The sequence below is a fragment of the Neolamprologus brichardi genome, chromosome 7 (assembly GCF_056152115.1).
Source record: "Neolamprologus brichardi isolate AB-2024 chromosome 7, ASM5615211v1, whole genome shotgun sequence".
Classification (NCBI taxonomy): domain Eukaryota; kingdom Metazoa; phylum Chordata; class Actinopteri; order Cichliformes; family Cichlidae; genus Neolamprologus; species Neolamprologus brichardi.
In genome coordinates, this window is record NC_142110.1 from 10,011,926 (window position 1) to 10,029,512 (window position 17,587).

Here is a 17,587-nt window from a genome sequence, read left to right on the forward strand (position 1 = left end):
GTACGCCGGTGTTGTGAACAGGGCCCAAAAGCAGATGCGGAGAGAGGAGTTTCAGGAGCCTTTATTTTGGCTGAAAGCAGCAAAAACCATGAAAACTGTGGCAAACTATGAAAAAACTGTGAACACACTGATAAACTATGAAAATTGTGGCTGGAATAACAGACGACCTGACAATGAAACACAGAAAACAGGACGTGATCAGGGAAAGTGGGAACACGTGGGGAAACAGCAGAAATTAACATAATGACTTGACGCGGGAAGGGAAACTAGATACAGTGAGCAAAGAACAAAAGACTCTTTCAAAATAAAACAGGAAACATGGAGACGCAGACATGACAACACAAGAATTAATAACAACAACCTAGCATGAGAAGCCTAAAAATGCAGAATAAACTCAAAAACGCTGCGTCCGAGACCCATATATCTTATATGGGTCTTATCTTACTCTTATAAATTATATAACTCTTACAAATCTTATCATACTCAACTCCTGGATTTTGTCAGTCCCTCCATCTCCGAACCATACATCATAGCAGGCCTCTCTATCTTCTTGTAGCTTTCTCTCTTTCAATCCTTCTTTTGGAAATCTGCCTCACTCATCTGCCTGTGCTTTCTTATTCGCCATTGCTCTCTTTCTCTCTCTCTCATTTGCTGATTTTTCTGTTTTTTTCATTGTTTGTATGTTGAGTATTAAATTTAGATTTTTCCACTATTGTTCTTTCTGTAAAACAATGGAAAGAATACTATATCTAAGACTGGATCAATGATAACCAGTGACTCAGTAATGTGTAAATGAGCCTTGGCAAATGATTGAATGAAATGTGAACACACTACTACGGAGGAGACTCTTATTTCATGTGCCAGTCTGCTCTGTGTATATGCACAATCTTGCATAATGAAGTAAAAATGTAGACGATAGACTTATCTACTGTTAAGTGGTTCCTAGTAAAAGTAATAGGTAATAATCAGTGCACAAATGGTTGAAGTAAATTGATGAATGCTCTCCTTGAGCCCACTGAAGTCTTTTCTTCAGTATTTTGTTCAAGCTGGAAACATGACAGGAAGTTTTTAACTTATTCGGGAAGAAAGAGAATTGCAACATCTAAAGGAGGAGACATAAAAGAGGTGCAGAGATTAAAGTTTGATTTTTTTTTTTTTATCCGGCCCAAAGATAAAATCAGGATGATTTGTGGAGTATTTTTGGTCGAGCTGTACTGTAAATCTGTCTTGCCTACTTTTTTTCTTTACCTTTATGCTTGTTTAGTTGTGGCACTCAGTTAACATTAGCAAGCCATGTCATTTCATCATTTCACTTCATTATGATAGATTTGTAGACCAAGTCACGCTAATCTGGTTGGGATGTAAATAAACTGTCTGTTTGATATTTAACAGATATTTTGGAATAACCGAACAAAATCTTTTGACCTTTGTTTTCAAGGTAGAGATTATTCAAATGTATTTTCGTTAGTATTATGGCAAATTACTGGCCTTACAGGTAAAGCATGCTGAGTTTAGTCGCAGCGGTTTGGCGTTTTAATTTGATGTATGACAGACTGTCACCATTTTAATTATTTTCAGAATTTTTAGTCAAACGTCAGCATGTCGAGATGACATGGAAAATAAAGAAGTGTGCATCCTTCTTTGTGTGTAACACTGACAGAAAGACAGCAAAAGGGAGAAGAATATAAAGAGTTCATTAAGACCTTCACCAAAGCAAATAAATCATTATCCAGGCTTTTTGTCTGTCTTCTGTTCAACAGGCAATAAAACACACATCAGATCCAGCTGATCACTGGCAAATCATCTCTGAGCCTCTTCAAGGCATTATCCTAGGTTTTTATGCAGGACACACAACCACACTCGTTCGTACACATTCACAAACCCAACCTCAATGCTATTCCCACTCGTGTACATTGGCTGCTAGAGCTGTCTTTGTATCCCATCACCATAACAACTGCCTCTCTGAACGTTGTAAAAAGAAAAAAAAAAAGGGAAAAGCCAAAGTGAATTTCTCTCAGTTTGACTTGGAGATAGTGAGAGTAGCAGTCGGCAGCTGCTCACAGCATGTCAGTGGTGTCTGTCTACAAGGCACGGGCTTGTAGAGGCAAGCGGGTTGCAGATGACTTGGTGAGAAGAGAAAGGAGGTGTGTGATGTGAAATTTTGGAAGGTGTTGTATCGTGTGACTTTCAGAGCGTGGGATAAACAGTATATGATGCTGCACATGGTGAGTGTCAAATGGCTGCTGCTTTTTGCTCTCGTTACTGCGTGTGAGTGCTCGTGTTGGTGAGCGCGCGTTTAAATTTGTTGCGTTACATGTCTTCATTAAGTTGTGTGAAATGTAATGAGTTTATGAGTCTCGAGGCTTTAGCACATGCGGATATTATGTAATGAGAGAAACTGGAAGACCTTGAGAGAATGAAGGAGTAATGAAAGTTCTCTGTAAATCTCATTTGGGATGCTGCAGATATTTTATAATTACATCCTGGAGATGATATTAGGCAATCATCCATGTTTTTTATTGACAGATTATGTGTTCAGTATTAAAATTTCGTTTGGTCAATTTCTCTCAATAATTCATTTTCTCTTCTGTAAGTACAGTACATTCTCATTGGTACAATTCTAGGCTTCACTTTTGCTTTTCAGATTTATTGTTGCGCTGATTCGTCAGACTATTTTAATCTATTATGAAGTGTTAGCACTGGTGCCTTGCTCACAGCTTTATTTCTCGCTTTATACTCTACAGGCTTGCACTCGTATTGGTAAAGGTGATGAATATTTTTAATCATAAGTCACAAAGGAAATTAAGTGTTTTGTGTGCATGTGTGTGTCTGTGTATTTTAGAGTGGATCTGATTTACATGTGAGCTTGTGCTTCTGACTGTGTGCTTGTTTTATGAAAGTGGTTTTAAACATTAATTGTAGAGCCATTGTTGTGTGTGTGTGTGTGTGTGTGTGTGTGTGTGTGTGTGTGTTATAACCATTACATCTGAACTCAAAATATGATGTTAGCCTCAGGATCTCATTTTCTTGCCGCTAATCTCCAAAGGAAAACTCTCCCTTTCAGTGCTGTTTTGCAGCTCTGTCCATTTCTTTTTTTGGTCTGTCCTATAATAGCTTATATACCGTATCTTCTGAACATGTTCCATTAGCTTGCCATGACTGAACAGAAATAAAACCTTCAAACACAGAAAGCAATGACTTCAGCTTTCATCTCTGGACTGCATTATTAAACATCCCCATCCACAGGAGTCTGACATCATCCAATCACAGCTGTTTCTTCCTCCTCTTCCCCTACTCCCCGTTCCCTTGTCTCCCTCCATTAGGCAAACCTGAAGAAATTCATGGAGTATGTGCAGCAGAGGAACATTGAAAAGGTCTCAAGGTTCCTGGAAAAAGGCCTGGACCCTAACTTTCATGACCCAGACACAGGAGGTGAGCAAGTCTGCTAAGATTTCCATCCCTGCCATACTTGAGTTTACTTACTGTTGACGATTGTTTTTCTCCATCCTTGATTTGTCTTTTCTCTCCTTCTGTCTTCATCACAAATGACCATATATGGATTTTCTGAAATAAGCCTTCTGCATAGCGGGTAAAGCTGGATTACTCTCTTTGCTAATCTCCTCATGTATATGCAAATGTTTGTCCAGTCATAAAGGGGATTTCAATGCTGGGTGACCTGTAGTGTAGCAGATGAGCTGCGAAGTGAGGGAAACATGAGAATAGGCTGATTTAACACCAACTGGAAGCAGCCAGCAGACAGGAGGGTGACAATCTCGACTGAAAAAGGCAGTGATCCAACTGCAGAGTCATTGAAAATGTAAAGCCACAGACAATTTTGTCCCAAAAAAAATTCAGCAATTCAAGTGGTGGATGTTTCGGGGGAAGAATGCACAATAATGTCAGTGGAAATATGCTGAGTTTTCAAAAGTGTTCTTTGCTTCCTTGTGCTTGCAGAATGTCCTCTAACGCTAGCAGCACAGCTGGAGAGCTGTGCAGAGCTCATCAAGGTGCTGAAAAGTGGAGGGGCACATCTGGACTTCAGAACAAAAGATGGGATTACTGCTCTGCACAAGGCCGTGCGCAGCAAAAACCATACAGCACTTATAGTGAGCACATTTCACACGTATATACAGTTCAGCCGGCTCAAACACATTCATGCAAACTCCCCGTCTAGAAAAGGAGAATGTACGGGCAGGTAATGTCTGGCAGCAGGTGCTTGAGCTATCGAGCACAGAGGGCACTTACTAAATGTGTGAGATTGAACTTTGAATATGCTGACATAATCACTGAATCACTGAATGGCCTTGCATGTGTCTGGTTTGAGGAGGCTTGTAACCCAAATGAAATGGGTTGTGTGAGTCATGTTTCCTGTTGAAACTGAACTGTTGAAACTGGAATGAGTTATTTCCACTTTTGATACCACAGTTATGGTATTGAATGATCCTAAAGATCCAAAAGGAGAGAGTTACAAATTGCAGTAGCTACAGCCTAAAAAGTACTGCCAGCTTTTTCCTGAGCCTCTCAACAAGCCTTGATTGGATGATGTCAGCTTTCTACTGGCTTTCTATTATAAGCCTACAGTAGCTCTTTAACATAAACAGGTGCCTGACCATGCAAGGTTCAGCATTTGAACACACAAGAATTATAAATTTAATGTTAAACAGTATAAAGAACTGGCAGCCTGTCCAGTGTGTGCCTCATCTCTCAGCCTATGACAGCTTCATCCCTCCCACAACACCAAATTGGATAAAGCATTTAAAAGGATGGATGGATGGAATTATGTGAGACCTTTAGGGTGACAGAATTCAAGAATTGGAAGGAAAATAAGTGGGAGGGAAGGAGGATGCTGATTAGGGCTGCCACGATTAGTCAACTAGTCACAATTACGTCGACTATCAAAATCGTCGTCGACGCGTCGTTTGAAGCTTTGTAAGATCCCAAAAGATGCAGGAATAAGTAGTAGGATTTATAAGTGTAATAACGGACTGAAACAGAAGATGGCAGCACTGCATGTACAAGGATGCCAGCTGCCGTTAAACCCCGAAGAAGAAGAAGCTGTGTCCCAGAATTCATAGCGCGGCCCAGCTCAGTTTCCAACAATGGCGGCAGCTAGTTAGTTTTAATGTTACTGTTATTATTCTTTCTGGGTCACAAAATAAACGTTTAATATATTTTCAGACGAGAATGTATCTGTGTAAACCTCAAATATCTGCTCAGTTTATCAAGACACCACATATTTTCAAAAGCACTCCGACGTTTTCGGAGACTTCTGTTACCCACTAGCTCGATAGCTAGCCGGGGGCAAGGCTCACTAGACCCGATGGGCAAATCGTTTTCAAACCACCGCCATCTTTCGCTACTCAGGTTAAACATGTAATATAAGTCACTTAGATAACTTAAAATGTTATTGTTTGGCTTTTTTAGTATTTTATTTGTTCCTGAGTAAATCGGTTTGGCTGAGATTAAAGTTATAGTTTTTACACAGCTGAATAAATGTCAAGCAGACAACTGATTATCAGAAGTGTGAGATGCTCGAGAATATACTCCGGTGTCCTGTTATATTTTAGATAGCAAGGAGCAGACGGCTGAGTTTATTAAACATCACCTAAACAATCTGCAAACTTCATTAAAATTGAATAAACTATCATCTTTATTTTTAGTTAGCACATACCTCAAACACTTAAAGCTGTAAGCTAATGATAGTTATATAAGAGCAGATGCATGCTGGTGCAATAAGCTGTACGTTTTACGTTCAATGGATGCATGATCTGATTAGTCGACTAATGCAAAAATAATCGGTGCCTAGTCGACTATCAAAATAATCGTTTGTGGCAGCCCTAATGCTGATATTCTTAGCGTCATAACAGCAGTAGAAGACAACTTTAAAATAGCTTTTATCTTGTATCTTTAACTAGTAAGTGTAAACATTAACTTATACTTTAATTCTTAGTTAGCATTTTTGGTTATTGTCATTCATCCATGCAAAGGTCTCTTTTATCTTCCCATTTCACTGTGAAAATTCAACCAAAACTGGTGACTTAAAACCTTAAACTTGCCTCTTTTCCCACTAGACGCTGTTGGACTTGGGTGCATCTCCTGACTATAAAGACAGCAGGGGGCTAACTCCTCTCTACCACAGTTCGATGGTAGGAGGAGATCCCTACTGCTGTGAGCTGCTGCTGCACGATCATGCACAGGTCGGCTGTGTGGATGAGAATGGCTGGCAGGAGATACACCAGGTAATACACAGTAATACACACATTACCCTAACCCAGACCTTCCCAAAGTGGTGGGGGGGGGGCAGAGCCATGGCGGGGTGGGGGGTGGGGGGGGCGGTATGAAAAGGGGGGGGGGGGGGACAAAATGCTTGGACACTGCTAGCACGGGGTGCCTACAGAAACGCAGAGCAGGAGATGAAGCATAGCTGAATATGTTTCCGAACCAACTTCATTCTAAGAAGCCAAAGACTAGAAAATATGGTGAAGCATGTCTGCCCTTTGGTTTCACCTGCACAAGTGCCAAGGTAGGTCTCCCCTGCATAATTGGTTTTCCCTTCGTCGGGAGCACGTGCTGGGCTCTTCAAATCACGGACAAACAGTATCCCACATTCTTGATTTTTAGTTCACAAACACTTGTTGTAATGACTAACTACTCCTGACATTTTGGAGATGTTAGCTCTTTATACAGTAAAGTTACAGCGGGATACAAATAATATCAGGCTGATCCTGCCACGATTTGTTCCCCCGGTTCAAACCACGGACAAACAGTATCCTACAGCTGTTTATGTGTTTAAGCCCATTTTGCACAGAGAGGCATTTTTTGAAAAATGTATTGATAACAATGTTGAATATTATTACACAGGGGGAAAAAAACAACTACAGGTAAAATAATTACACCGTGACACCTCTGCTTTTCTAAATAGAGGGACAGTAACTGCCTGTGTATATGTAAAATGTATGTATATCTTGTAAAACAAAGGGGGGCCTAGCAAAAAGAGTTTGGGAACCATTGCCCTAACCCAAACCACATGTTTACCCTAAACCAAATTAACCACAGCCAAATAGCTGAATCTTAAGCCTTAAACCTCTCTTTGAAATCTTCAGGACAGAAAGTGTCTTCACTGTAATGGTTTTGGACTTAAACTGTTCTGCTCAGACATGCGCACTTGCATGCACACACATACACACAGATAACATTGTAGGACTGTGTACAGACTATTTTATAGTTTTGAAAACCTGTGACTCTTTATACAAAATCAGTTTAACAAAAGCATTGTATTAGGTATATACCAGCACTGTCAATAGATTAAAAAAATTATCTAATTAATCTCACAATTTTCTGTAATTAATCGCGATTAAACGCAATTACTTGATCAATAGCCTGGTTGCAATTACATTTTTTCAACTTTATATTTAAGCTTGTAACTGACATTTATGCAATATAATAAAGTAAATGCAGAATAAACACAAAGAATGTATCCTTAAATTCAAAGAGAATTTGAATAGATTTCTTGAATCTTTTAACACAGGTTCTCTCCTGTGAAATACATCTTTTTAAAAAACCTATATACTAATAGGTAAGTATACACTAATATATAACATATATTAGTGCTGTCAAACAATTAAAATGTTTAATCAGATTCATCACAGGGTTACAGTGGATTAATTTTGATTGATCACAATTAAATCACAATTAATATTTTTATTCTGTCGACACTTTATTCACCTTTAGTCACTTCCAATTATTTACTCATGTATTCAGTCAATGTAATTTTAAAACTGTGTGTATACTGTATATTTTAAGTATTTTATTTTAAATCCCATTATTATTGCCTGTTTATGCCCTGTCCTTATTTTTAACATCATGCTGCTCTGTTGTATCTTAATTAATAAATAAATTCTCTCTGATTCTGATTAAATATCCTTGATTTTTATTCTATATTAATCTAATTTCATTTTGCATAACAGACTCGAGGAAAAAGGGAAAATATACGCACTTAACATGTTTATTGAACATCTTGAACATTCATGTTAACAAAATTTATCCACTCTCTCTCTGTCACTCTTGGGGAGGCGCTTCAAGTCCTTGAAACCAAAGCTTTTTAAAGCGCGTATTCTCAACAATAATTAATAGGTCAGTATTTTGTTGCAATCCACTTGGCAATTGTGTCAGTCAATATGTCAGAGATAGACTTACTGAGTCCCCAATGCTCCGTGAGTGGTTTGTGGCAAGCTGGCTGACACGTTAGCCAAAGTCCGAGCAGCAATCCCGACTAACGTGTGCTTTATGTCGGTTGACTGTTCTGTCTTGTTATTTTTTTAATATTCAAGTTTCCCATCGATAGGGCAAATGTGCATTTATCATCTTCCATATTGAGTTGATTGTTTCAGCTGCCCATCACTGCCAGATCTACTGCCCATTTGCGCATGTGCGAGGCTAACTCTACTTGGACATTGTAATCGCGTTGACCGTAATGGCGGATAATTACGTTAACACATTAATTTTGACAGCACTAGTATATACTATCAAAAAGGCATGAGACCTGTACGTTAGAGGTTTTGGCTAATCACCACTGTTGTATAGCCAGCGTAAATTGTCCACATAATGTTAGACAGGTCCAGGCTCTTATGTCACCTCTGGACGACTCACCAACATATGTGTGAAGTGGGTGCGAATGTGAGTCAACAAATAACTGTAGTAGGGCACACTGGGAAAGCTGGTGAGAGGGGAGATCAATCTGAGTTTTATGAAGTGTGTCTCCCGGTGCGCAAATAATCTGCAGGAGTGTCAACAGAAATCTCTGAGCACAGATTGCCTCCGAAAATAACAAAAAGCAAACTGAGCTACTGTTTATACATAACTGAGGCTCAGGACCTGTAGAATTTGTGCTTCCAATTGTTTGGGACAGTCATTACCGCAGTTATATTGAAGTATTATGCACATATACTTATGTACACAAATATCTTGCTCGCTTTATGGAGAAGTTCATGTCATATTTTGCACCTACTTCCCTCCCTCCTGAAACTGTCCATGGTGCTGATTTTGTTTTTCTACTTGTTTTAATGATGAATATACCTCTTCCAAAGCACGTGTAAAGAGTACACAGGTGGAAAGACTTACTGAGTCTGATTGTAGACCTTTTATAAAAGAGTATAGCCATGAACAATAACTGTATAAGAAGACCTGGAAAGTAATAGCCTAATTTATAGAAAGCACATTATTAAACTTAGGTTTTGGCCAAGAAAGCCCATGAAAAAATTAGTAAGGTTGCTTAAATTAATAGGCGAAGTGCTTTTAACCACTTGTTGCTTACTTTCCTAGAAAATATGCAGTTGTGTCTGAGTTATTACCAACCTAAAGTGGCTGTAAATACACATTGAGTCATTTATGGATACTTTTAGTATTTCAACAGTATTTTTTTTTTTTACTGTATTTACTACCTGCTTAAAATTAGTAGAAATAACCCCCACAAAATATTCTATAATTTTAGATATAATAGAGTTTAGAATATAATAAGAATTTTGAAGTTAGGACCAAGAGAGGCGTGGATCATGTCAGTATCTGTTTGCCTGTCTCCCACACAAACCTTTTTTATTACATGTTGACATGAATTTCACCTTCATCTGTCTGTTTTTCTTTTTCTCCATAGTTACTTAGACAACATCGCTCAAGTGTGTTTGATCTCAAGGTCTTGCAATTATTTATACTTGGAAGTTATTATGAGCAAGATCAAACATTCTTAATTTGTTTTTGATTGCAGAGATTAGTTAAAGTGAACTTTGTTTCCAAGAATAATAATGAAAATTAATAAAAGTCTTAAACAAAACGTAAAAGTTATTTGTGAACTAAACCAGCCTTTGTGTTTGTGAGGGTTTTATTGAACATGTCAGCTCAAAGGAAGCTCGCTGTACTGGAAAGACGAAAAGGCCTCGTACGCGAAGGGATATCTAGATGCTGTTTAAGAGATTTTATGGTATTCACTCAGCCTTTACATTTCTGTAGTGAAATGTCAAAACAGTCTACACTTACTTACTTCTCAAGCATACTGCTTGTACAAAGCTCTTTATCATGCACTTTTCTTTCAGCCGTTCACACAAACACTGACACACCAATTACAGCAGAGAAACTTCCATATTTTACCCAAGGACGCTTGAATGAATTTAGAATAAACTTTTTATTGTTTTACTGCATCTGTGGTTTTGCGTATGGCCTTCCGGGGCCTGGCCACGCAGCCCAAGAAAGACATCCACAAAGCAACTTTAGTGCAGATTATGCTAATAACCACATCTCACCAACACACACCTACTTACCTTTTAAGGAAGTGGTGTTAAAAAGCAATTCATGACAAGATTGTGTAAAAGAGTTTAGTGAAATCACCCAGGAAGTCTCTTTGCTGAAAATATAGAGGGTTTTTTTCTTTGAAAAGGGACAGTTTTAGAAAAAGAGAGCAAAGATGCTTTTGCAGTTATTTGTTCTTATGTATGTTTTCACTATTACCCGAAAATAAAGTAAATCTAAGAATTCTCCAGTCCATCACACTTTTACTCCAATCCTTTCATTTTAACTCTCCTTCCACATCTCTCCCCTTCTCTGTGCCCTTCCGAGCATTAGCATTCCTTGGGCATGTATTGTGTACAATACGATACACTGCAAAAGGGCTGATAACCAACAACAATCCCAGAATCATTTGTGCACATTCGCACTGCTGTCACACACTGTTAGCGAGACAGAATACAGAAGTGAGAGAACAATTGCTGGGGAGAATCGTGTACCTCTTTGTCAGTAAGGCGCACAAACCGCAGATTTGGAGACAAAAAAGAAGAAGGAAAAGATAGAGATTAGATGAAAAGTTTATTGCTCACAGTTATGTGAAACAAGAAGCAGAAAAAGTAGGAAAAGGCACAACTCTTGCCAGAAGAGCTTCACAGATTTCATTTAGCCTTAGGTGATACAAATAAGATTTCCTCTTCTGTTTAGAAACCGTTAGCATAGGTGAGAATATTTTTTAGAAAGGAATTAGCTCAAGGAAAAGCATGGTCTGAAGATTAGCTTTCAACCATTTAGATAATCTGTATAAAGACATAGAAAGATATGTTGGCTTCTCTTTGTATTATGATTATGATAAATTCAAACTATTCCAGTATACAGTTGTATGTTGTGATGAAGAAAAGATTAAGGTTACATTATATTAATTTGGCCCTTTTAAAGAGAGATTTTTCTTGGCTTATACCAGGTCCTTGCAGGGGTAGAATAGAGAATAGAATAATCCTTTAATTGTCCCACAAGGGGAAATTTGGTTGTAACAGCAGCCAAAAAGACAAATATACAAACAAACAGTACACAGGACACGGAACAGAAACATACACAATTTTTCTTACATATTTACATTAAGGACAATGGTTACTATAAACAAAGAGTACTGTACAGTTATTAAATTAAATAAAAATAATTACAGGTAAGAGGCAAACCAGGTTGTAGTGCGAATTGGTTAATTAACTAACTTATTGCAGTTACAGCATTGATGTAAACATCTATGTTTGTTGGGAGCAGTTCAGATTGTACAGTCTGACAGCTGCAGGGAGGAAGGACCTGCAGAAACGCTCCTTCATGCATCGAGGATGCAGCAGTCTGTCACTGAAGGAGCTCTGCAGTTCAGCAACATCTACATGCATGGGGTGGGAGACTCTGTCCATCAGAGATGTTATTTTGGCCAGAGTCCTTCTGTCTCCCACCACCTGCACCACCTGGGTGATGGGGCATTTAACAAGCAACAAGTCTCTGTTACCTTGTTGGTGAAATTGGTACATTTGCCTGTTATTTTGGACTATTTGGCAGTTGAACAAAAATGGATGGTGTGCTTTAGTTAGTGACACCCCAATTAACAAGTCAGACCAGAAACAGTATTTTAACACAGCGATTATTGCCCTTTGGCTCTTGATGAACCTTAAGACCTGAAAATTGACTAATTTACTTATTTGGCTAAGTTGCAAATGCAGATTGCATCTGTGGTTCATTTCTGGACTGGCCACTTTGTCATTCTTTAAAACATTTCATTTCCCTACATATATGTTATCCCACTAATTTGCATTCTTTTCCCAGAGACCACGTTTACTTCTTTTTGACTCTGTTAGTGTAAACGTTTTATCTCTGTCCTTTCAGGCATGTCGCTATGGCCATGTGCAGCATTTGGAACACCTGCTATTCTATGGAGCCGACATGAGTGCTCAAAATGCATCTGGAAACACGGCTCTGCACGTGTGTGCGCTCTACAACCAGGTACAAACACTTGTTTCAGGAAAAACATAAATAACATTTATGGACTATTTGCTTGGAGAATAGAGGGAATTGCATTTGTGTTGTAGCCCTGTACGTTACAGTTTACATCCAGTGTAGATGTTTAGTGTCAGTACAGTAGAGAAATGTCACATTCAGCAGCAGGGTGAAAAATCAAGGACATGGTGGTTAATGGCTCTTTGATGCATTTACATTATATGGCAGGCACCAGACCTAGCTTCACAGCTGAGTGTGTTGGCTTTCTTAATACACTTTAGACTAGTGATTTTTGTTGTCCAAAAAAAACTAAAATTATACATAAATATTCTATTAGGAATAACTTAAAAATCTTGCACTGTATATCTGTTGTCTGTGAAGTAGGTCTGAGAAATCCAGCATGTGCACATTAAGCACAATCCATTATTGGACTTCATTGTCATGTTTTTTATATCGGTAAATACTCAATAACCCATAAGGATGAAGTAAACAAACATATGCATAAAACAAAAGAAAAACTATTTGCAAAGGATTTCAAATCTTTTCAGACACTTGGGAGCCAGTGCATTCTTGAGTCTTCTTGGTTAAGCCTCTACAGGCTTTACACACCTGGATTTGGTCAGTTTATTTTAATCTTCCTGACAGATCCTCTCAAGCTCCATTTGCCCTTTGGCTGCACCAGTCACAGTCAGAAACTTGTTCTGAAGCCATTTCATTGTTGTCTTGACCTTTTACTAATTGATAGAGTTCTGTTATCCTTTCAACTGCCCCAGTCTCTGTAGATGACTTCTAAACCTCATTTAGGGCAACTACTGGGTTTTTGGTTGCCTCCTTGACCGTGACCCTTTCTCTAAGCTACTCGGTTTGTCTAGGAATATGCTGCAGGATCCAGGCTTAATCTTTTTTCCGAATTATTGAGGCCTTTGTGGAAGAATCAAAGGATAAGATATATCCTTGCTCTGATCAGTGCCTTATTTACCAGTGTGTGAACTGTGGTACCTTTACAAAAACAGGGTCTCCTTTTCTATACTGTACCCTACCAGCTGAATACCATAAAGCATGCAAAAGGTGAAGGATTTGAATACTCTGATTAGGGATGGGTATTGATAAGATTTTCACGATTCCGATTCCATTTTCGATTCTGTTTAACGATTCGATTCTTTATCGATTCTCTTATCGATTCTTATTTTTAAAAAAGGAGAACACTAAAGTCGATTAGCTTTGTTTTATATCTTCTCTTTGAACAAGATAGAACACCTGTGCGACCAACTGTTCGGGTAACAAAAAAAAATCTCTGCAACTCTCGTGTGGTCAACAACAGACACACATTATGCCCCTATCGTGGACTAAACCAATCAGAGATAGTCAGGGGCGGGACCTCTCTGATTGGCCGTGGTTCAGTTGAAAGTGCAGGTGGAAGAGAGAGGTGAGTAGCTTGAATAAAGCGATATCAATTCATTAACGGATTCCACACAAAGACGTAAACACAGAGCGGACCCGACGCATCAGAATCAGCTTTGTCTTTCTCGGCTTTCTCACCCGACGGCCCGTACACGGACACGCTGTCGGAGTTTAGCGATTCTGATGCGTCGGGTCCACTCTGTGTTTACGTCTTTTTTGCGCTGATTCTGAGCTGCAGGTTTTGTCTCTCTCCAACCAAAATTCGCCGAGCCAGCAGCAAAAGAAGCAGCAAACTACGCTTCACATTTGATCAATGTCGTCATGAATTCCCTCTGACTTTTGCTGTTTTGATTCCACCACGATAAAAATCACACTTCATGCACAGCTCTCTCTCTGTGTGTACTTCAGGAACAGTTTCCCGTCTCAAATCTCTGTTTTCTGCATTATTCATTTGCTTATTACCCACCAGTCTACCGTTGTTTACAGCGCTGTTTTTTTCTTTTTTCAATTAAATGACCTCGGACAAGAAAGCCTAATTTCTGCTGTTCAATACTGAAGAAATTTAAACTTCTTAAAATTATGCAAAATTGCAGAATATTGCAGAATATTTTTAAGGTTATCTGCTATAAAAAACCAGACCAGGAAAATCTCCTTCATGTTTTTCTGTGTTTTATTCTCAGTTACTTTCACACAAAGGCATCTGCTGTGATTTTCACAATTCTGATGAAGTCTCACATGTATCAGTACTGATAAATGATCAGAATTATAATATTTCTGACTGTCTGAGGCTGTCTAAATTGAGCCAGTGCTCTGACACGGTGCCATCAATCTTTGAATGCTGAAAAAGCACAGTGTATCCAGGAAACACATTATATGCTGCAATAAATGCACTGCCCAAATGTCCCCTCTCCCCACTGCCTTTCAGCAACAGACAGCAGCAAACGGGTCGTCAGAGGAGGCCGAGATGATGATTAAGTTTAACATTTTCTACAATATTGACAAAGCACTTTAAGCACAAGTTTGTTAGTTAATAATTTAGAAATGAATATTGTCTGTATGAACTTCCCCCACAAAGAAAGTGCACATGTAAAACTGCGGTGTTAAGCGATGCGGTTGAAAAATTTGAGTGAGCCTAACTTTTGTGCCAGTACGCCTAAATTTTTAAAGTTAGGCGTACCGGTGCGCCCATGTCAAAAAGTTAGTCTAGAGCAGGGGTCTGCAACCTTTAACACCCAAAGAGCCACTTGGACCCGGTTTCCACGCAAAAGAAAACACTGGGAGCCGCAAATACTTTTTGAAATCTAAAATGAAGATAACACTGTATATAGTGTTTTTGTTTTTTTTTACCTTTATGCTTTGTGTGAACAACTAAATTAAGTAAGTAAAGTTTATTTATTAAGCGCTTTTCACAGACAGGCAGTCACAAAGCGCTGTACACAAATATTAAAATAAACAATACAATCAATAGACATTATACACAATGTAAAAGATCAAATGTAAATAATGTAAAGAATATAAAATACGTAGATCAACAATAGGCTTGTTTGAACAGAAAAGTTTTTAACTGCTTTTTAAAAGAATCCACAGAGCAACTAAGGTGTGTTGCTTATGAAATCCATGAAGTGCTACAGAGAAAATTACATTTTATTTATGTAATTAACATATTTTGAACTCTTAAAGAAATATAACAAAAAGAAAGACACCCAGCTGAACTAAAATGATCCATGTAGCAAACAAAAACTGTTGTGAGCCGCCACCCTTATATTGCCTTTGGGCTTTTGGAGCCTTGACCTGACTTTTAAAAAGTAATTGGAAAAAAAAACACTATTCCGTTTGGAAAAAAAATAGATATTTGCAAAATTCTGCCTAAATATGTATTTTACCTGGTTAATGTGTGTGGTGGGGCGTGGTCTGCAGCGCGAATCGGGGCTTTCATCTTTACGCAGGACTGTAAGCTGTCCTCTGTGAGGCATGAGCGGTGTTTGTTTTTAACATAGTTCACGGTGGAGAACAGCTGCCGACATAATGTGGATCCGAAGATCCATAACTGGCCTACCTGGGGTCGAAAGTCTCGATAAATGCACGGCGTTTCGGCGGGTATACTGGCTTCCGCGAGTGTGACGCTTATTTTGAGCGATGAAAAAATAATAGAATATAATTTTATTTTTATATTTCAAAATCATAATTTTCCAATTTATAACTACAAGTTAAAAAAAGAACTAAACACAAATAAAATACACTTCAGCTAAATACTTCTAATTTATTTTCCCAAACCACGCAGAGCCGCAGTATAAGGACAAAAGAGCCGCATGCGGCTCCAGAGCCGCAGGTTGCCGACCCCTGGTCTAGAGCCCTGAATATGCACTGTTAGTTGATTATTTACCTGCCGCATTAACGGGAGAGGACACGCAAACGTTACCGCTGCTGCTGGGTTGAGATTCACGAGTCCGGAGCGGAATTAAAAACACGACATTCATTTAAGGTCATCATGTGTTTTGTGAGCAAATGCTTTTGCATATTCGTAGTGTTTCCTCCTTTAAATGAAATATCTACTTTGCAAGTATTGCAAGTTGCCGTGTTGCCATCCGTTCTCGTAAAGTATAACCAAACTTTTGAGCATTTGAGCCGCTTAGGCACCGTGTTTCCTGCCAGGTAAGCGACGCTCCGCAACGTGGTGACGTCATTCGGGGCGACTGGAATCGATAAGGGAATCGTTTGCAAAAATGGCAAACAATTCCAAGGAATTGAAACAGTGGGAACCGGTTCTCAACAAGAACCGGGTTTCAATACCCATCCCTAACTCTGATGATATATTCTTTCAGTGTAAGTATTTGTCTATGCCTGTTTTCCATGAATAGTAGAAGCAATGATTGTGCTACAGCACTGAACGCTGTGCCACTCAACTTTCTTGGTCAAGGACATTTATTAAACTCAGAGACTCCAGGGATGATACTTACAGTGTCTGTAAAGTTACAGAACAGCCACCACGCTGCATCGAGTGTTTGTGTGTGTTTCATAACGTCGACAGATTTCTCCATTGTATGAATTTTGATGCCAGGCTAAAAAGGCCAACTGAAGAGAATTGGTCTAAGTGTGGTTGTGCCACTGAAGTGGGCAACAATTAGAGATATTTTATCAGTTGTGGGTTACTAATACAGTTTGCATTAAAGTATGCACCAGGCAGGGATAGAATGCAATTTAATTCTCGATGCTTTGCAGATCGTGTTTCTAAACAAATCGCATCTAAAGACGCATTTGAGTCTGCTTATAATTGCCATACAGCTTCCATGCCCCATCTATTGCTCTTAACGCTAAGCCCACGTTTCTCATACTGAAGATGTCAGTGCAGTGCATATAAACATGCCATTCACTTCTTTTGGTATACCTTGCTGGCATTGGGTTGGACTTTTGCCTTCACAGCAGTTTTAATTCTTTGTGGTGTAGATTCAATAAGGTGCTATTTTCTCAGTGATTACTACTGCCATGATAGCATCACACAGTTGCTGCAAATTTACTGCATATCCGTCCTGTGAATCTCCCTTTTCAGGCTTTTTGAATACAGTGAACACATTGTCACGTTCAAGAAACCAGTCGGATATTATCTGAGCTTTGTGAGATGGTTCGTTACCTTGCTGGAAGCAGCCTTTAGAAGATAGGTGTGGTCATACATGCATAGGGATGGACATGGTTCAGGCAGACTGAGGTATTTAAACAGCGCTTATTTGGTGATGTTTATTTTCCAATCTTCTGTTGGCTCCATTTCCTGTTTTTCAAGGAAAAGGTTTTTAAGGTTTTTCGTGTTATAACAAGTGGATTTTGAGTTCCCGTCGCCTTCCTACCAACTCAACTCTGGCCATTCTCCTCTGACCAGCATTAACAAGAGATTTTTGCCCAGAGAACTGCTGCTGACTGGATA

General features: G+C 38.9%; 1 protein-coding gene across 7 annotated transcripts in view; it reads left to right on the plus strand.

Moving 5' to 3' along the window:
* The window catches only part of shank3a (SH3 and multiple ankyrin repeat domains 3a), a 167,287-nt gene that overhangs the window by 61,018 nt on the left and 88,682 nt on the right, over nt 1-17,587 (plus strand). For all 7 annotated transcript variants that reach the window (XR_015719240.1, XM_087843066.1, XM_087843060.1 and 4 more), the window contains exons 4-7: nt 3,324-3,432; nt 3,955-4,106; nt 6,072-6,239; nt 12,160-12,276. Coding sequence is in view for 6 of the 7 variants with exons in the window: in XM_087843066.1 (XP_087699192.1) it covers nt 3,324-3,432; nt 3,955-4,106; nt 6,072-6,239; nt 12,160-12,276 (546 nt within the window). In the remaining variant the exon portion in view is untranslated. The remainder of the gene's footprint in view (nt 1-3,323; nt 3,433-3,954; nt 4,107-6,071; nt 6,240-12,159; nt 12,277-17,587) is intronic.